General features: G+C 40.3%; 1 protein-coding gene across 1 annotated transcript; it reads left to right on the forward strand.

Moving 5' to 3' along the window:
• Positions 1–3,826: 3,826 nt before the first annotated feature.
• On the forward strand, positions 3,827–18,362 carry LOC122944057 (ranaspumin-like). The gene is made up of 9 exons (XM_044302273.1): positions 3,827–3,969; positions 4,082–4,146; positions 5,365–5,421; positions 8,389–8,445; positions 8,661–8,711; positions 10,129–10,194; positions 11,355–11,402; positions 16,992–17,115; positions 18,317–18,362. The coding sequence occupies exons 1-8, from the start codon at positions 3,921–3,923 to the stop codon at positions 17,091–17,093; spliced, it is 495 nt and encodes a 164-aa protein (XP_044158208.1). The 5' UTR covers positions 3,827–3,920; the 3' UTR covers positions 17,094–17,115; positions 18,317–18,362.
• The last annotated feature ends 2,599 nt before the right edge of the window (positions 18,363–20,961 follow it).

Genomic DNA, 20,961 nt, shown 5'->3' on the forward strand with positions numbered 1-20,961 from the left:
GAATGGAGCCTTACAGGGGGGTGATCAATGACAGAGGGGAGATCACCCATATAGACTCCCTGATCACCCCCGTCATTGATCACCCCCCTGTAAGGCTCCATTCAGACGTCCGTATGATTTTTACAGATCCACGGATACATGGATCGGATCCACAAAACACATACGGACGTCTGAATGGAGCCTTACAGGGGGGTGATCAATGACATGGGGGTGATCAAGGACAGGGGGTGATCAGGGAGTGTATATGAGGTGATCACCCCCCTGTCATTGATCACCCCCTTGTAAGGCTCCATTCAGACGTCCGCATGTGTTTTGCGTATCCGATCCATGTATCCGTGGATCCATAAAAATCATACGGACGTCTGAATGGAGCCTTACAGGGGGGTGATCAGGGAGTCTATATGGGTGATCACCCCTCTGTCATTGATCACCCCCCTGTAAGGCTCCATTCAGACGTCCGTATGCGTTTTGCGGATCCGATCCATGTATCCGTAGATCCGTAAAAATCATACGGACCTCTGAATGGAGCCTTACAGGGGGTGATCAATGACAGGGGGGTGATCAATGACAGGGGGGTGATCAGGGAGTCTATATGGGGTGATCAGTGGTTCATAAAGGGTTAATAAGTGACAGGGGGAGGTGTAGTGTGGTGTTTGGTGCTACTTTACTGAGCTGCCTGTGTGCTCTGGTGGTCGATCCAAACAAAAGGGACCACCAGAGGACCAGGTAGCAGGTATATTAGACGCTGTTATCAAAACAGCGTCTAATATACCTGTTAGGGGTTAAAAAAATCACATCTCCAGCCTGCCAGCGAGCGATCGCCGCTAGCAGGCTGGAGATCCACTCGCTTACCTTCCGTTCCTGTGAGCGCGCGCCTGTGTGCACGCGTTCACAGGAAATCTCGGCTATCGCGAGATGACGCACGGATGCGTCCAGGAGGAATGAATCAACCACCTCCCGGACGCATCCGTGCGTTAGGCGGTCGGGAGGTGGTTAACCGATCCCACCCTCCATGCCCCTGGGGCGGCCCCCCAAGCCAGAGTCCCCAAACTGGCACCATGGGTCACTGGGTGAGTGTGATTAGAATTTAGAAAAAGTGGGTGGAGCCTTTAACAGCCAATCACATTTCATCCATTCATTTTATATAGGAAACGTTAAATTACTGCCGCTCTTTGACTGTTAATGACAGGGTCCTCAAATTTGGCACAGTCAGTAATTGGGTGACTTGGGTTTAAATTTTTAAAAGTGGGTGGAGCCACAAACAGCCAATCAGATTTCAAGCCAAAATCCTGTGGTTTCTTCAGAAACACCATTTAGTTAATTATTATTATTATTTTTATATATTTTGTCTTACACAATAAGAGGACACTATTGACAACATCAGAAGTGACTATTTTCTACATTTTTATATTTTTACACCATTTATAAAATATTTTCCTATTTTCCATTTATTTTATTTCTATTTTAATTTTATCATAAGAGATTGATCAAACACTTTAAATATAAGCATTTTGACCCTAAGTGCATTGTGGGTGCCCCACACCCAGGTATGTTATATGTTTTTATATATTTGCATTGTCTAAGAAATTGATTGTTGAATACTAAACTGACCTACAATAGTCCATACAGCACTATATAACTGAGTGCCCCCCAAACCAAATATTTTTTAATATTATATTTCACATCTAATGGCACAAAAGAAAAATCTCATGCGTTCGGTGAAAAATAATGCCAAGTATATGTAGATTGACTCAGAAATAAAATTTAAATTTAAACGGAAAATATGTTGGCACTACAGTACCTTGTCTTCTGTTGATCCTCTCGGCGTATATTCACAGACTCCAAGAACACGGTCTTGATTAACACGGTGGTGCTCAGTAGGCTTGACCAAATTCAGCTTCGGATCATAAATCCGAAGTCAATTTATTAAGAAAACTTTTGCGGACATTTATCAAACTGGTGTAAAATAGGAGCTGTCAAAAATAAAATGTGGAATCTAATTATTTGCTTACGGGCAACTAAGCCAGTTCTACTTTACACCAGTTTGATAAATGACCCCATTTGTTTGTAATGCTTTTTCTATATGGGCTCTTTGTAGCAAAACTTCTTCTCTGTCGAAGTTACGGAAGACTTTGGTGAATGACTTCGGTATTCTTATCAGCGTTTTTATAAATATTTCAAAATAGGAATCCAAAGTCAGCTTTTGTACTGGCTGGTACCTTGGTTCCAAAGCCGACTTCAGTTTCTTATTTTAAAATATTTTCAAATACTTATGATCTTTTGCAAAACTGCCACATTTATAGTTGTATTTTAGAAGACATTTGTAGAGCATTTTCTTCACTTGCATTGGGTTTTTTGGGTCCCTCACATTTTTGAAAAACCAAAGTATGCTCAGACAATGGTGTGTTGTGGCTCATTTTCTGGCAGGAGCTGGCATTAGTAGGGGTATGCATTATTCTATTTTTCTGGCTTACAAAAATCACCTCACAAAAAAAGAAACATACTAACAAAAACAAAGAAAAAAACACATGTAACATGAAAAAATCTGGCATTTTTCAGGTGTTTGGGTGTAATATGTGTGCGTTTTTTGTTTCTCACTCAAAAAAATTCATTCTTAGGGTACTTTCACATTAGCGGCAGGGGAGTCTGGCAGGTTGTTCTGGCGGGTGAACAGTCTGTCGGATCAGTCCTGCCGCTAGTTCACGTGTACCCCCGGACTTCCACTCCATCCCCATTGACTATAATGGGGGCGGGGGTGGAGTTACGGCGGCAGCATGGCAGATCATGGAGAGAGGCATCCGGACTAAAAGTACTGCATGTAGTACTTTTAGTCCGGCTGCCTATCGCCGCGCGCTGCCGTTGGAAATCTGCCCCCATTATAGTCAAGGGGACAGAGTGGCACTCCGAGGGCACACGTGAACTAGCGGCAGGACCGATCCGACAGGCTGTTCACCCGCCGTAACAGCCTGCCGGACTCCCCTACCGCTAGTGTGAAACTAGCCTTATAGGAAATGTTTCCCCAGTTAAAACCAGACAGCAACACAACATATCCTTTTTTTTCTAATGTTTTTATATTCTGATTACAAATATATTTCTTCTATTTCCTAAACAAGATTATCATAACTACCATCTTGCCTGAGCTGTTCTTAACAGCATTTAGAAAGCATTAATAACATTGCTTTATGGCAGCCCCATAGACCATAGACACAATAGTCAGGAGGGGACCCTATTGACTTCTGTAGGAAAGTTTTCTAGGCATGCTCTGTGACCTGTGCAGAGGTCATTGTACAGGGAAAGAATAGATAAGCTTTCACAATCACCTATTTTGAATGGCGGACCCTGACTTATCTATATCAAAAGTGATATCATAACAGGCAGGATTAGAATGACAGATATGCAGGTAACTACAGTAAAGTATCCTGTACAGACCAAAAAGTGGCTTATATTAGGTTTAGTGCCCAATTTGAAAAACTGCTGGATTTTAAGGCTTTTGTTTAAAATTAGATAATCAACATGGAAAATTAAAAATAAGATTCAAAATTCTTTAAACATATGTCAATCATAAAAATCTGATTCAGACAATGTCACTTTCTGTTGACATATTCCCTTTAAATTTCTTAAGCAAAAACAAGTTTTCTGCACAACAAAAATAGCAGATATAAAAAGCTGGCTGGTAAATACATTATTCTAATTTATTCATGTTTATATTTAATACAGAATAAACATTGTTAGCAAATATTAAATGTTTTCTTAGCTGTAACAATATTCTTCATCTTCACAGTTCTCACATAAAAAAACAAATAGTATATCGGGCACTTTTCATTGTGGGCAGTGCCATCTTATGTGACTTCAGTATTTTCTCATATAAAAGGAGAACTCTGATTGGTGCCTTTCATGCCTTGAGCTGAACAATCTGCACAATGAAGACTATTCTACTCTTGGTCCTTGCTGGTCTCAGCGTTTCTTATGGTATGTACTGTAGATATAATATGGTAGATTGCACCATACAGTTGAAACTTAAAGATTTTACATAAATGAACGTTAAACGTTCTTGCTTTTCTTTTTTCCTATGTGTGAGAAGGCTTTAATTGTATACAGAGATATCAAGCAGCAACTACTCTGCAGTGCTTGACAAATATATTAAAGGTAAGAATCTTGAAGACTTAAGATCTTAAAAACTGCTTTTCACATTGAAATTTGGAGGCATATTTATAATGATAATCATTACTAATGTGTTTTATTCCAGAATAAAAAAAAAAATTGGGTGGTTACAATGGTTCAACTCTTATATTATTTAAAGTGTAACAGTCATATATTTTTATTAATAGTTTTAATAATGGGTAGGGACAAGGATAGGGAAAAAATTTTTTATATACTTTATTTTGGGAAAAACCTTTATCTATGTTAGAAAACTAGGGCTGAAATGTCCCTTAGCGGCAATCTTTTTTAGAGCCACTGCTAACCGACATCCGTTTTCCTAACAGCACAGTGCTGCACTGACTAGGAAGATAGGCAGGGAGCTGGTGGGCGGCTGCCCACACTGCTCCTTCATGTAGTGGGGCTTATTAAGTGACAATATATTAAATATATATATTAACATATAAATAACCACACTTCCTGCTCACTCAATGCAAAAAATCGGCAATGTAAAAATCGCATAATGCGAAATACAGGCGTGGGTCACTTTGGCTACATTTTTCAAGCTGCTAGAAGTTTCCTGAGACTGGAGGAAATGGTTGGCACGGCAGAACATTAGAATAGCTTTATATGCAGATAGAGTCAAGTGCTCCAATATATTTCCGATTGCCTAATCGTCAATGATTAGAATATTTTTTTCTCATTACGTGCAACTTCACATTTGAGCAGGTCTGACTACAGACTAATGATTGGCGCACTAAGTATTGTTGTGAACTTGACATTGCTTCCTTCTCATTGGCCCACAAGCAAGAAGCAGAGAGGAATCATGTGTTCAGATGGAAAAAATGCAGAATATTCGATATAACGAATATATAGCACTATATTCTAAATATTTGCTAATTCTCGCTATTCGAATATTCCTGCTCAACACTACTGGCCTCACTTGGGGCCAGAGGAACCTGTAGTGGACTATGGACGTGGACTGAGATATATATACGCCCTCCACACCTCTACTGTGCACTTCACCACAATACTGTATATACTGTATATGTCTGCTCAGCTCCTCCTGATCTATAACATGCTGCTGGTGAACTACAGTGCATTTTTATGGTTTCATATGCATATTTGCACATATATAAAATAATTTGATCTGGTCATATATTTATAAACAGTATTATATTTACATACAATGTATTTACAATTTTTTACTTGTCTTTTATTAACTAGATTGCTCCAGATTTTCTTGAAAAACTGGTATACTTTCTATGTAACTATGAAGAAGGGGTAAGTATTTAATAAGTATCAGACTTTATTGATAATGAGAACACATAAGGACATGGGGGGGGTCATTTATCAATTTGGTGTAAAGTAGATGTGGCTTAGTTGCCCATAGCAACCAATCAGATTCCAACTTTCATTTTCCAAAGGAGCTGTTAAAATGAAAGGTGGACTCTGATTGGTTGCTTGGGGCAACCAAGCCTTTACACCAGTTTGATAAAACACAAATGGCAATAAAAACCTCTGCTGTTTGTAGCATTCAGAGCCTCTGTGGGGTTTCCAGCATCTTCTCTGGTAATTCTGATGGCAAGAAAACTGCAGTCTACAGCTTTTTTCCTGTTGTGACCAATAGCAGAACCCCAATAGAATCCCCAAAGATTGCCAATATATGCTAGAAAACTGACTGAGCCTTGCAACTATAGCTCTGATGTAAAAAAAAATAATATATAATATCTTGCAAAAGAGAACAGAGACTAATAAAAAGCCATTATTTAAAATGAATCAATGTAATCAGAAAATGATCTACTGCTTAAATCGGGTCTTTAATTTATGTTAAAAAAAAATTGTTGGTGTTTTTATTTTTATTTTTCCATGTCATTATGGATTTTAAAAAATCCTGCAGTTTTCACAATGACCACTACTAAGCCTAATAATATGCTAACACTTTGCACAGGCAGGATTACAATGACAGATAACACATCTGTTCAAAGCAGGATCCCCAATTCACAAAAGTTGATGGTCACAGTATAAGTAGTCCTTCTCCCTCTCTGTACAATGACATGTGTACAGGGGACAGGGGGAGTCTGGAAAACTATCCCATAGAAGTGCATGTGTCGACTCCAGACGGTCACTGTAAAGCCTTATTTACACGTCAGTGTTTTGGTCACTGATTTCCATCTGTGATTGTGCCAAAACCGGAAGTGGAGACTATACAGAGAAGACCTACAGCTGGTTTTGGTTCATATCACTGATGGAAATCACTGACTGAACACTGTGTGAATAAGGCATAAAGCATTAAAGCATGTAGATGTATTTCACAAGAACACAGGGAAAATGGCTGCCCCCTTATTCCCTTGCATAGACAGTGGAATAAAAGTATCCACATAAAAAACAAATAGAATAAATAAAAGAATATGTGTCACTATCTGGTTTTAATTGGCACAAAATATTACAGGTGACATATTTGCATTAACATGGAATTCATCCTCTTATCCTAATCACTAGGTAAAAAAATAAAATAAATATGGAGGCTTAAAGGGGCATTCTCTCTAGGATATGCCCCCATTGTCTGATAGGTGCGGGTCCCACCGCCGGGTCCCTCAGCTATCTCCTAAACGGAGCCCGGCAAAGTGGTGGCTGGAGGACTCCGGTCCGACTGCCACCAAGTGCTCTCCCCATAGAAGTGAATCGGAGCGCACCACACATGAACACTCCCATTCACTTCTATGGGCCTGACAGCAAGCAAGCGCTCTGCTATTTTTGGCGGCCCTTAGAAATGAATGGAGGGCGGCTGCGCATACACAGAGCACCCTCCACCACTTTCAGGGCTTATTTCTTGTGAACCACACCTATCAGGCAATGAGTGCATATCCTAGCGATATGTCCCCATTGTCTGAGATGAGACAACTCCTTTAATGTCTTGTTTCCCTGCTGTCAATCATCTATGTATTTCTTCTATAGTGAATGCTATAAAAATGCTAATGATTGATCTATAAGTAACCATGTAGAATGGAAGGAAGAGGAAGAATTAAATATCTGTAAACCTCAAAGTTTCTAGATCTATAATTCTGAATAACGGTACTATAAAAATGAATTGCAACTTATGCTGATATCATATGTTTGTATCTCCTAAACCAGAAAGCGTGAACTCTCAACCATTTTTTATAGAGCCCCTTTATTTTTCACTTCAAATATTCACATTAATTTTCTATGGGGCCGGCAAAAATAGCGCTGGCTCAGCTATTTACGATGAACCCATAGAAGTGAATGGGAGTGGTGACCAGTCATGCACGGTGCGCTCCCATTCACTTCTATGGGGAGCAGGCTTGGTGGTTGGCCGGACCAGAGTCCTTCAGCCACCACCTTGCAGGGCTCCGTTCCCGATATAGGTGCGGGTCCCAGCTGTGGGACCCGCACCTATAAGACAATGGGGGCATATCCTAGCAATATTGTCTATGATGAGACAACCCCTGACATACCTTCTTTAATAGCTACCCCACGTAACAACAACTGTGGAGCATCTAGTCGTATGGCTCTATCTTGTGTCATTCCTTTATTATTTCAACTAGAAGTCATGAATGAATTGCTAGCAGTCTGCAGTAAGGGTACAGAGGGGAGGTAACCAGTTGGGGAGGTGTACCTGCACAGTCTGAGAATGGCAGCACTGACTGAATAAAGTAAGACACACCTCCTACTGGTTACCTCCCCTCTGTACCCTTACTGCAGACTGCTAGCAATTCATTCATAACTTCTAGTTAAAATAAAAAAGCAATAGCATAACCTAGAGTCATAATATTAGGTGCTCCAGAATTGGTATTAGAGGGGGAAGGCAAGTAGTTGTTAAAACAGTCATGTCAGGAGAGGTGACATGTCCATTTTAAAGGAGATTCCTAATCCTAATGTATATTATTGAATTTCTTGTAATTTTCAAGACCTCTGCTTGTTGACAGTGAATGTAAATATTGAATATTCAGAGGCTGATATAATGGCCTGCTCATGTGCTGCTCACACAAGTATAGGACAATATCCAAGGATTAGAAGGAATGACACCGGCAGTCATATGGTGCAGTCCTCAAAACCTTGTCCCTAATAAAAAAATTGACACAAAAAACACATTACAGAGTCTAAAAAGTCTCTATGTTCAAAATAATAAACCCAATCAGCTGTGTAATATAAGGTGTTAATCAGATGTTTATCAAAATTCGATTTTATACGCACTTCACCATAGTCACTCTCACAATTGTTGTTCCACAGATCATAAACAATCAAAGAGAATTTGAAGCCATGTTCCGTGACTTGATACAAATATTGGTGAGAAACATAACTTCTTGTTGTGACACATTAAGCATGTACATTAATAATTGCTGTCGAGCGAATCGACTTTGTGGCAAATCGCATTTTTCTTGAAATTCAGATCCAAAGTCAATTTGTTTTGCTTCGAGTTGCTTATATCTAATTATAATAACCAAAATATTGTTAATATCTAATGTCCTGTAATATCTTTGTTTTTCCTGTTACCTTAACAGGAATGTGGGGGCTGCGCTTTGGATGAAATAACTGGCACAAATATATCTATTGTAAGTGAATACAGATAAGTAAAGCTGATCAGTGATCATGTACCTTCCACATTATACAGAAGTTATACAGTATTCAAAAGAAGAGTCAAGTTCAGTCAATTATAACAGTATATTGCAGTTGTTGAATCGTCCCGTTAGGGTGGTAGCACATACTGCATTCTGTGGCAGTTTTCATTTTTGAGACAGATCCAGAAGTAGGTTTGAAGACAATGGGAAATATAAAGGAATTATTTATATTTCTCCTTCCTGTTGGATCTACTTCTATTTCTCAAAAAACTGCAGCAAAAACTGCCACAAAGAAACTGTGTCTCTGCTCTTACAGAGCTTTTCTAATGTATATTATTACTATTATTATATATAATTATTATAATTGATATGAAAAAAAAAAAAAAGTGTGATATTTATAATAAAATATCACAAGGCAAAAATGTATAATTTACTCTACACTCATAAATGTGCTCTAGCTTTTCTGTTCACCATTGAAATAATTAAAATAAATGGCTTACAGAAGATGGCAAGTGTCATGCACTAACCTGTCTGTGCTCACGAGGCGAGTCCACCGACAATATGGCAGTGGTGCAGGTGTCGACCTGTTGCTATGACAACTAGCCCCTCTGACAGTGGGGCTGTTTGACTAATCAGGCTTTGTGCCTGGGTCACATGGGCAAACTATTTAAAACAAGCAGCTGCTGGCCACCGGTGTCTGTGATTGGTTTTTAAGCTATACTAGCTTCTGTCTGTTTTTGATATTCTGGATCATTGACTTTTGCTTGCCGACTTTGACGTTGCTTCTGATTACTGATTTTGTCTCTGACGTGACCCTATTGGTATTTGATTCTGCTAGTTTCTGACCTTTGTCTCTTAAATTATCTCCTGGTTTCACTTTGCCGTGTGTTTTTGATTTGGGATCCTGATCCAGTTCTGGTTTTACCTGTCTGGTTTTCACCTCTTTCTGCCTTGCTACTCTTTTTCCCATTTTGGTTTAGGCCCCTGCACTTAGTTAAGATGGGACTTTCGACCAGTTGTGAGCCGTCACTTAGGATGGATTGTGCAAGTAGGTAGGAACAATTGTTTGGATGGAGCATAGGGCTGCACTGTTCCCTACTCTTACATGACAGCAAGATAAATTTGGTTTTACACTTAATATTCAGTTCAGATGTTACTGTATTGTGGTTTCTATTACATGCTTGTCCCGATATACTGTATACAGATAGATGACAGATAAACTGATAGGAAAACTTTCTCAACATCATGTTTGCATAAAATTAAAAGCAGCCCAATAGTTTGTTTGTCCCAAATGCTAAATTAGTTAATTGAAGGGTTTTATGTGTACGCTTACATCAAAATGAAAAAATAATTTGATTGTTTATCTGAAATTCTAGTGTGTAAAATTTTAGAACTTTGTATCCTACTACAGGAAGAACTTTTAGGAGATATTGGAGGTGCTGGACGACAAGCACTCTTTGGCATCCTGAAGGCTGCAGTAAGTTTTTTAATCTATTTATTTATTTTATAGCAGGACATTTGTTAATGGGAATGTAAACTTTATACATGCAGTCTATCTATCTATTTTCATACCAAAATTAACTGTGCTCTTACAGAAAAAAGCCAACATCTCCATAGTCTCAGCTATAGAATAAAGTTAACATCTAATTTTTACCGCATAGTGAACATCGTAAATCAAAATCCCTAAGACATTGGTGGAATTGTGTTCTCTAACACTGTCACACCAAAATGTTACAAAAGTTATACCATACATTAGAGTTATCCCAAAATGTCAGCATAAAAAAAAAAAATATTCGTCCAACCAACAAAAAAAGGACAATTATCTCCAATGTGGCTAATTAATGGAGAATTCTAAAAGTTAAAAAGTTCTGGCTTTTGAAATATGGAGATGAAAAAATAAGAAACAGTGTCCTTAAGTACAAAACTAGGTTGTATCCTTAAGAGGTTAAACCTTGATATAATGCTGCCAGGCTCTCCCAAACCATATATAATTGTTGGCAGATTCCCATGAAATGAGTGTCATCTGCTGTCCTTATCTAATGGGTATAGCCAGCTTAAGCATCCAAACCGGTCACATTATGCTTTTATTTTTCAACCTTCCATCGGGTTCTCACCTTCCCAAGATACTGTTACTAATTGTTATCATTATGTCTATGTACATTTTCCCCATCAGTCATAATATGGGACTTTCCTACATTTCCCTATAATGTTAGTGCTCAATAGTGCAGATAAGTATTGTTAAGCGAATTGAGCTTTAGATCCAAGACCCCAAGTTGATTTGTTCAAAACTCCAATTTGCGGGACTTCGATGAATAACTTTGGACTTTGATTTGTAAACTTGAAAACCATTTTAAAACTTGGATCAGAAGTCGGCTTCAGTACCAAGGTGCCAAACGGTACTGAAGCTGACTTCAGATCCAAGTTTTAAAAAGGTTTTTCAAGTTTAAAAATTGATGGCCGAATTTATTTAGCAAACTCCCACGAGACTTCTGTGATAATGATTTTCACCTATAATCTTTGCAAAGATTTGAATAATTTTTCTTCTGAAACATGGTGGTTGTGGAGATCATGAAATACAGTATATGCTGCAACTAACATCCAAAAACCTAAACAACTTGTGTTTTCGTGTTACTACAGGATGGACTACAATTAACTGGAACTGTGGCACACTTAGGATGCGGCCTGGTAAGGACACAATTATACATGGAAACTTTGTGTCTTTCTGATATTGTACAGAATGTGTTCTTTGACTGTATAGAAAGAGGTGATATGAGGCATTTTTTTTAAATTTAATTTAGACAACCCTTGTATAGGAGTCTTTTTTAATCTTTATATAGTTTACTTCTCCCTTCATTAAAAACTATATAAAATATTATTTATTAAATCCTTCTGTGTTTTCAATTTCCAATACAATCTGAATTTCTTATTAAGTGATGTTAAGGGAGGGCAAATAACTATAATATAAATGATATCTGAAATGTTAAGAAACTCTACCTTAACACTCAAAACTTTACCTGAAAGTTTGCTTACAAGTTGTACCCAAGGCCAGTGATTGGCTGCAGAGGTCATTTTCTGGATACCTTTACGTTACTGCTTCAGCCTTGTATATAAGCACTTAGAGGAGGACTGGAGCAACAGCAATAAGAACGACAGGGGAGATACAAGTGAGTTTATGATTTTTTTTTTTTAAAGCACATTTTTATTTAACTTGGACAACCCCTTTAAGGATGACGTATCAGCTCTCCTGAAATGTAAATATTTGTATTCCCCATAATGTAACAATTCTGGAGCATCATATCTTAGAACTCTATATTATTCCATTCATCTATTAGTCCTACTAGAAAGCAATCTGTGTAGTAACAAACCCTTTTGACAAGGGGTATAGTAATGTCCAGTTGTCAATTTTATTTACATATTTCCAGGAGGAATAATAGAGGAACTGCACAACATATACAGTTTATCAAAATAGACATAAGGAGAGGGGACAGGTCGTCTTTAATATAATACATCAAATGATGCGATAAAGCATTTTTCTTGTATCATTTGTAATTGGTCTCTAAATGAAGCAGCAGCGGCAGCATTATCAGTGGAGTGATTGAATTTTAAACCAACTTTTCTTTTTTGTTCCATTACTTTAAAGTCATGTACTCCCAAGGAACTTTTACAGGAGCTAATCATTTTATATTAATTATAATTAGAGATAAGCGAATCGAAGCTGATGAAGTGGAATTCGTTATGAATTTCAGGAAAAAATTAGCAGTTTTCCTAAAATGGCTGCTGCACGTGCGAGGACATGGAGAAAGGTACTCTGGGAAGGCGGGATCACCCATACTGACATGCAGGGCTTTTTTTCTCAGAGAAAAGGTGGTTGAACTCACCCCCCCTCCCCTGGTCACGCCCCTACCCACCCCTAGGATCGCCCCCTAAAACTGCCCCTTTAGAGAACGGTGATGCAAGTAAAATTTTGGGGGGGGGCTATAAAAGTCCAGCCCAGCAAAGAAACCCCCCAGATGGGGATGGCACTGTTAATGGGGGATCTGGGGATGGCACTGTTAATGGGGGTTTTGGGGATGGCACTATTATGGGGTGGAGGATCTGTGGATGGCACTGTTATGGGGGATCTGTGGATGGCACCCACAGACCCCCATCCTATAACAGTGCCATCCACATACCCCCCACACCCCATAACAGTGCCATCCACAGACCCCCCCACCCCATAACAGTGCCATCCACAGACCCCCCCCATTGCCGCTCCAGTACAGTTATAAAATGTGTAATTCAATTAATAATGATTCATGCTGCCCCCTCTGTAGTATAACATTCAATATATCCATCCTACTCACAGGGCTACTGTTATATCGTAATGCAGGCCGGCCGGGCAGACGAGCGGCAGCATGACTGAATGACGTCACGTGCCTGCGCCGCCTGCTTCATTCATAAAGTAGGCCGGGCAGGCACGTGACGTCAGTCAGTCACGCTGCCGCTCGTCTGCCCAGCCGGCCTGCATTACGATATAACAGTAGCTCTGTGAGTAGGATATATTGAATGTTAAACTACAGAGGGGGCAGCATGAATCATTATTAATTGAATAAAACATTTTATAACTGTACTGGAGCGGCGGGGCCGGAGCACAGTGAACGCACCGGCCCCCAGCTCCTTCTTCCAGTCCCTCCCCGCTGATACATCGCAGCCTGCGATGCTGGAGCATGGCAGGCTTCGATGTCAAAAGGTGGCGGAACGCCGTTCCGGTGCGTTCCGCCAGAAAAAAAGCCCTGCTGACATGTATGCAGCCAATCAGCAGCCAGTCCTGTGATGTCACAGCCCTATAAATATGGCAGCCATCTTAGATTCTGCCATTCACCAGCGTACTTAGTGCAGGGAGAGACGTGTCTGCAGGCGCTAGGGACAGTGATAGAAAAATTGTCATTGTGCAAAAAAAAAAAAAAAAAAGATTTACATGTGCAAGGAAATATTATTCAAGGTGTACGGATAAGATAGGGAGAAATCATTCCACTGCATTTCTGTTGAACAGGGTTTAGTCAGGGAGGTGACAGCCTGGTTAATAGGAACAATCCGATTACACTTTGTTGCACTGACTGGTGATACAAATTGCCATTATACAGCTCTGTATTTCCAGCAAACCGTTCTTATTGGGGTGCAAGTGCTGTTTGATATAGGTATTAACAGGATTCATTACAAGGAAATATTTCTACATCTTATTTGCCCTTATGGGGTGCAGTTATGTGTTCTAAAGCATTTTTTGGCTTGTATTAGTGGGAAAAAGGGCTTATTAGCCGTTGTGTGGTGAAGTGTTAGAATTACAGCCCTTTTTGTCATTTATTGGTGGCCAAAGTAAAATATATTTGGCGCTCAGTGGTGCACTTATCTGTTTTAAAGCCATTTTTGCATGTATTAGTGGAAAAAGGAAAAATATCTTTGCCACTCAGCAGTACAGTGAGATATTTTACAGTCCAGTTTGCCGTGTATTACTGGTTAAATAGAAATATATTTCCCTTTCATCATTGCATTTATCTGTTTAAAAGCCTATTGTGTAAAAATAAAATTAGGGCCTATTTGCCCTTGTGTGGTGCAGTGAGATATTTTACAGCCTAGTCTGCCGCGTATTACTGGTGAAATGCAAATATACTCGCCTTTCATCGTTGCTCTCCCTCTTATCTGAAAAGCCTTTTGTGTAAAAATAGAAAAAAAATTGGGCCTAATTGTGGCCTCTTACCACACCCTGTGCAGTGCCCCTAGTCATTCCGTGTACTATGCCCTCTTATACCCTTTTATTTGGTCACGGCATAGCGGTGTTATCTGGTCACTGTACAGAGGTGTTATCCGGTTAATGTATGGCGGTGGTATCCAATAACTGGATGACCATAACTGTATCCCTTTCCCTACCAACGCTATCCTTTTTTAGACCTGGCATGAGCGGGAAAAATATGCAGATTGCGGTGCTAAGGAGCTTTAACCACAATCTGTGCTAGAAATACGCCTAACATAGACTTATTTCTATATAATATATGACCACCTAATTGTTAGTGATGCTCGAGCACTCGAGTATAATGGAAGTCAATAGGAGAACCCGAGCATTAAACCAGGCACCCCCTGCTCTGAAGATGGGAGGGTGCCTGGTTCATAGGAAAAGGTCAGAAATTGATGGAAACACCATCAATTTCGAAATTGCTGCTGGGAACGATGTTGTCCGGAGTAGTACGCCACTTTTACAGTCTGACAATATAAATTTTAGAGGATAAATTGTTAAGAAACATTCTTTCCTTTATATTTAATTGTATACAAAGTGCAAGTGCTGCCAAAAATTACTAAGAACCGGCACTCCAAAACACCCTTGGTTACACATAAAGGAGGGCATCATACACACCCTTAAAAAATTATGATTCATGGCCTGCTGGTGAGCCTAACATTTGGAGCAAGGGCCTGCTGATCTGACCATCTAAACCTTTAGGGGTGAAGGCCTGCTGCCGCATTGGTGACTCTAGATAACCTCTGGGCTATTGCACGTCCCCGTGATGGCGACGATCCATTTGGATGTCTGCCCAATCAACTTTCGATGTTCTTTTCTGGGCCTACTATGTTGATTACGGGTAACGGGGAATCAGGGTTCGATGCCGGAGAGGGAGCCTGAGAAAGGGATACCACAACCAAGGGAGATCAATGGCTGAAATCTGATTGGCTGTTGTTGCCTTGCCCCTTTTTTTTCCTAATTGTGAACCACCTAGAGAGGGTGGGTCAAGTTATTAAAGCACAAGCATGCAAGGAAAGCAGCAGGCGTGTGGCAATGACCCACTCCCGACTCAGGGAGGTAGTGACGAAAAATAACAATACAGGACTCCTAAGCAGCCCTGTTATTGGAATGAGTACACTTTCCATTAACGAGGATCTATTGGAGGGCAAGTCTGGTGCCAGCAGCCAACTTGCTCCCGGCCTCCACAACGTTAACCCAGTGTGCCATCATTGTGAGGATTGTGTTGACCAGAATCTTGGTTACTGATACTGGACTTGTAGGTGAGGGCCTGCTGCCGCTTTGTTGACTCTAGATAACTTCTAGGCGATCGCATGTCCCTGTGACGGCGACGATCCATTTGGATGTCTGCCCTATCAACTTTGGAGCAATTTTTCAACAAGGACCTTCTGGTGTAGCACCGTTTTGCTTGTCCTCCCCACCAGAGGAATGAGAGATGAGAAGTTCTCTTTGTAGCGGGGGTCGAGAAGGGTGAACCACCAGTAATCCGTGTTGTCTAAAATGCGTATAACGTGTGGGTCGTGAGAAAGGCAGCCTAACATGAAGTCAACCATGTGTGCGAGAGTACCAACAGGCAAGACTTTGCTGTCGTCATCAGAAGGTGAGCTGACCCTGTAAAACATTATATGCAAGGGCCTGCAGTTTTGCTGACTCTGTAAAACATTATATGCGAAGGCGTGTAGTTGAGCTGACCCTGTAAAACATTATATGTGAGGGCATTATATGCGACGAATAAGCATTTTGATATGATGGAAGAGGAGGATGAGAAAAGGAAAATTCAACTACATACCCTTTTTTGGTGGTGGAAGGGGTGCATGGGAATACAGTGTATTCAGTACATTAAACAACACACTTAAAGTGCCTTTGTTCATCCGCTTTCCTCTGGTGGAGTCGAGAAGTCTGGGGCAATCCAGGCCTTGTTCATTTTTATAAGAGTCAACCTGTCAGCATTTTCAGTTGACAGGTGGATACGCTTATCTGTTATAATGCCACAAGCAGCACTAAATACCTACTCAGACAAAACGCTGGCGGCAGGGCAGGCCAGCACCTCCAAGACGTAGAGCGCCAATTCATGCCACGTGTCCAGCATGGACACCCAGTAGTCGTAAGGATCACTGAGGACGCTGACATGGTCTGCTACGTACTCCTTCACTATCTTCCAGAACTTTTCCCTCCTTGTGACACTAGGCCGGGTAAGGGTGCTGGCGGGGTGTCATTTTTTTTAGCAATTTTTCAACAAGGACCTTCTGGTACATGCAAAGGTCTGTCAATATGTCACAAGTGCTTGAATGCCTATTTGTTTTCCTAAAGGACTTTGGCTGTCCTTTTTGAATTGTTTCTGTAGAAAGTTTAATGGTTAGCAGCAATTTAAATCATTGTACCGTACCATGTTAAAGTACAGCTATATGACAAATTACAAGGATGTACTTGTTTATTAGAGTTGACTCTTTCAACAAATATTTAGTTCGACCATTATTTCAAGTCTATAAAATGTGTTTTTCTTCCAGCTCAAGGGTCTTGGTACTCCTGGTGGTCTGATTAATCTTAACGGTGTTCTGGGTGGTCTTACCGGTGGCCTGGGTGGTATCTTGAGTTTAGTCAAGAACTAATCCTAGCTGTCAAAGAAACACGGTAAATTATGATAAAAGATGTGATTTAACATTCAAATAATCTTCAATAAGCCACCAGAAATGTTTTATTTCAACAACTGTAGCTTTCTACATTATAACTCATGCTTAAGATTTATTCACACAACCGTAAATGTTTTGTGGTCCACAAAACCACAGATCCGCAAAGCACGTCGCATAACGGTTTAAACCCATTGACTTCAGTGGTTCTGTGGTCCACATGTTGCGGCGACAAATGAATAGGACATGTCATAGCTTTAAATCACCCCTTTGTAATATAATTTAGTATTAAAGGAATACTAAAACCTTGAAATGAAGAATGCAAGGTAAAAAAAAAAAATCTAGAAAACTCTGCTTATGTTATTTTCCACAGCTTCTGAGATATTTAAGGGAATTTAATAATTCATGCTCAACAGAATTCTGCTGAAAAAAAGGAACAAAATTTGGTGCACACCAGTTTTGTGCAAAAAATATGTAATTATTTGTGATTTGATGCCATTGTCTCCGATTTTGTAATGTCCGTGGAACAGTGGGCTGGTTCCCTATTATAATGAGCTGGATATAGCTGGATGTATCTGGCTTGTTTTTCCCAAACATCGTGCAGCATTTGATAAATTTAGTGCGTTGTCTTAAATTGGATGCATCCTCTGGCAGAACAGGAGCTTTCAAAGACCAGTATAAAACATCAGTCTCTGGTAAATTTCCCCAGTTATTTGAAGCATTAAGACATACCAGGCAATGATGTTACACTATGAGTGAATCAATTCTAATGAATTTATCTGGTTCATTAGCAAGAGTGCTTATAAAGGGAATGTCCCCACAATTGAAGTCACCCACCTGCCATTTGAAACAGGGTCGGACATCTTGCACAGCCCTGTCAATCTCAATTATTTAGTTCTCGCCGTCAGTAGCAGAAGCAGAGCCTTTGGCATGGGATTGACTGGACAGGGAAAGAATTTCAGCCCTGTCTATCAAACCACAAGTGAGTGCTTCTTCACCTTTGGGGAATGCCACTCACAGGTTAAGAACTCTTGCCAGTGAGACAAATTGATTTGATAAAATCAATTTTCTTATCTTTCTGTTACACAACAATATTGTACATTGATTAGGCAAAAGAATCTTCTTATTATTTTCTTGATAGAAAGTTGTATGTATAGTGTTACATCTAAGTGTCTAATTCATCTTGTATTTATCTATTTTTCTAGCATTGGATGCATGTAGTAAAATAGAAGAAAGCATACAATAAAAAAGGAAAAAAACAAACAAAATCATATGATTAATTATTTTCTTTTCTTGATTTCTTATTTTCTTGAAGTCTTATGTGTAAACCTATCAATAAACCGTTTTAAATCTAACTCCATGTGTGTTTTTAAAAGTTGTATCAACAGTGTTTGAGTTACATTTATTAGTGCCACTAAAGGAATGATTGAGTGTCCACAAAAGATGTGCAGGGTCTCCTGAAACTGCATTGTAATCATTCTAGTTTATTTGCACACTGAATATATCATAACTAAGTTCTTATTAATTGCGCTGATATAACTTGGGAGAGTCTTAGTATAGGGTTCTGACAGGACCATCTATTAGTATCAGAAGTGTTGATCTAGTCTTAAAAATACTGTTGTTGGATGAATATACAGTAGCAGAATAGAGATGAGTAAACAAGTTTGTATCGAAACAGGTTCATTCAGAATTTTCCAAAACTAAGTTCGACAGATGAACCCGAACATTTTCCAGTTCGTTTTGGACAAATCCAGTATAACAGCGTGAAGCACCATTTTGATGCACATGTAGGTGGGAAAAAAGCAATAGGGAGGAAGAAGAAGGATGCTCACATGACGCTAAGGAGAAATGAGGGGCTTGCACTGATTGGCTTACAGTCCAACGCACAGCCTGGATGAGCCAATTAGTGATGCAGCAGGCAAGGCAGTGCGCTTGCAGAAAGAGAAACTCGTCATTCTGTTTTAGGCTGTAAATGAGGGTGGATGGGTCAATGCATTGTCTGACAGAAAACAATCTTAGGGACAGTGAACATTCATAATCAAGCCTCTATTCTAGTATGAGGGACAGTGAAGGGAAAGGCTACAAAGAAGAAGAATCAAATTGAACAGGGAAAGGCAGGGAAAGCTGTAAGCCAGGAAGTGAGAAGTGAGGAGCTGAGGCTGGGTGTCTGGCAAAGCATTCTAGCTGCAATTGCTGCCTTATAACACAGATACAGCTGCAGCAGAACATCAAAAGCAGCTATGAGGACTTTGTAACAGAAATTATTTTTTATGTGTTAGTGGGTGGGGGGGGGGGGATAAGGGTACTTTCACATTAGCGTTTTTCTTTTCCGGCATAGAGTTCCGTCACAGGGACTCTATACCGGAAAATAAATGATCAGGCATATCCCCATGCATACTGAATCAGAGTAATCATTTCAGGATGCATCAGCATGCTACGGTTTTATCTCCATCTAAAAAAAACTGAAGACTTGCCTGAATGCCGGGTCCGGCACTGTAAATCTGATGGGCAGCATATATAACTGAGCTAAGCAAGTTTAAGGTACTTTCACACTAGCTTTATTCTTTTCCGGCATAGAGTTCCGTCAAAAGGGCTCCATGACGGAAAATAAATGATCAGACATATCCCAATGCATTCCGAATGGATAGAAATTCGTTCAGTTTGCATCAGTATGCCTTCCGGTCAGTCACTGTCTGGCGTTTTGGCCAGACATAATACCGCAGCATGCTGCGGTATTATGTCCGTCCAAAATGCCAGATCAGTCGCAGGAATGCGGGATCCGGCATTAATTCCCATTGACTTGCATTAGTGCCGAATCCGGCATTGCAAAACAACTGAAGGATGTGTATGCGCAGACCGGGAAAACTGTGAAAAAGACTGCAAGACGAATCCGTCCATCCGCATGACAAGCGGGGAGACGGATGCGTTCTTGCAATGCATTTGTAGACGAATCCGCACCCGGATCCGTCTACAAATGCTGTCAGTTGTCAAACTGATCGGCGGATCGGCAGGCAGCTCCGACGACGGAACTGCCTGCCGGATCACACTAACGCTGGTGTGAAAATAGCCTTAGGTAAAAATATATATATTTCCTCATTTCCCTGGTTTTCTTCTGGACCTTTGTTTATATGCAATAACAACAATCTCTGCCCCTCCCCCTGCTCTGCAAAGGGAGTGAATAAGTCTGCCCTGAGTGACATGTCTGACTGCTGGGATACTCAGCAGCATGTTGTATGTCTAGGACTACAAGTCCCAGCTGTACAATGACACTGCTGATACACACAGGATCTTCCCCCTACTAGTTGTGCAATGCGCTGCAGAACTCCTCTGTCAGCTCCTGTGCCCATCATTTGTCTCCTCACTGCCTGCAGATACTCAGTAAAGCCTTCAGCCCTGAGTCTGTTCTGCTGAAGGGGTTAAGATTCCAGGGAGAGAGCAATAAGCAGCAGCAGGCAGTGCAGGGGGGCGTGGCTAGCACAGTGACGTCTCATGTACAGACTCATATCTGCTCTCTCAGGCTTGTGTACGAAACATTATCAGAGCAGGGAGAGAAGCTGACATCACAGGTCATGTGACCCTCAGTCAAATCTGGCAAAGGAGCAACTACAGATGCAGTAAGTGCATGGTAAAGCTGTTACATTTGATTAGTTAGAAACATACAAAGAACAAAATAACTCTGACAACCCCTTTAACTTCTGTTGTGGAAAATGTTTGAAGGACTCTTAAGGGACTATAGACAGGAGTATGTGACTCTTATAAGTGATACGCAGCATGGGTTTACCATGGACAGAAGTTGTCAGACAAACTTGATTTGTTTTTATGAGGAGGTGAGTAGAAGCCTGGATAGAAG

Source organism: Bufo gargarizans, chromosome 7 (assembly GCF_014858855.1).
Source record: "Bufo gargarizans isolate SCDJY-AF-19 chromosome 7, ASM1485885v1, whole genome shotgun sequence".
Taxonomy (NCBI): Eukaryota; Metazoa; Chordata; class Amphibia; order Anura; family Bufonidae; genus Bufo; species Bufo gargarizans.

Excerpts from the sequence above, each read along its gene's own strand:
- LOC122944057 (XM_044302273.1), top strand. The coding sequence starts at position 3,921 with ATGAAGACTATTCTACTCTTGGTCCTTGCTGGTCTCAGCGTTTCTTAT. Across the intron at positions 8,446-8,660 it reads GTGACTTGATACAAATATTG|GAATGTGGGGGCTGCGCTTT; the intron begins GTGAGAAACATA and ends TTACCTTAACAG. Across the intron at positions 10,195-11,354 it reads TTGGCATCCTGAAGGCTGCA|GATGGACTACAATTAACTGG; the intron begins GTAAGTTTTTTA and ends GTGTTACTACAG.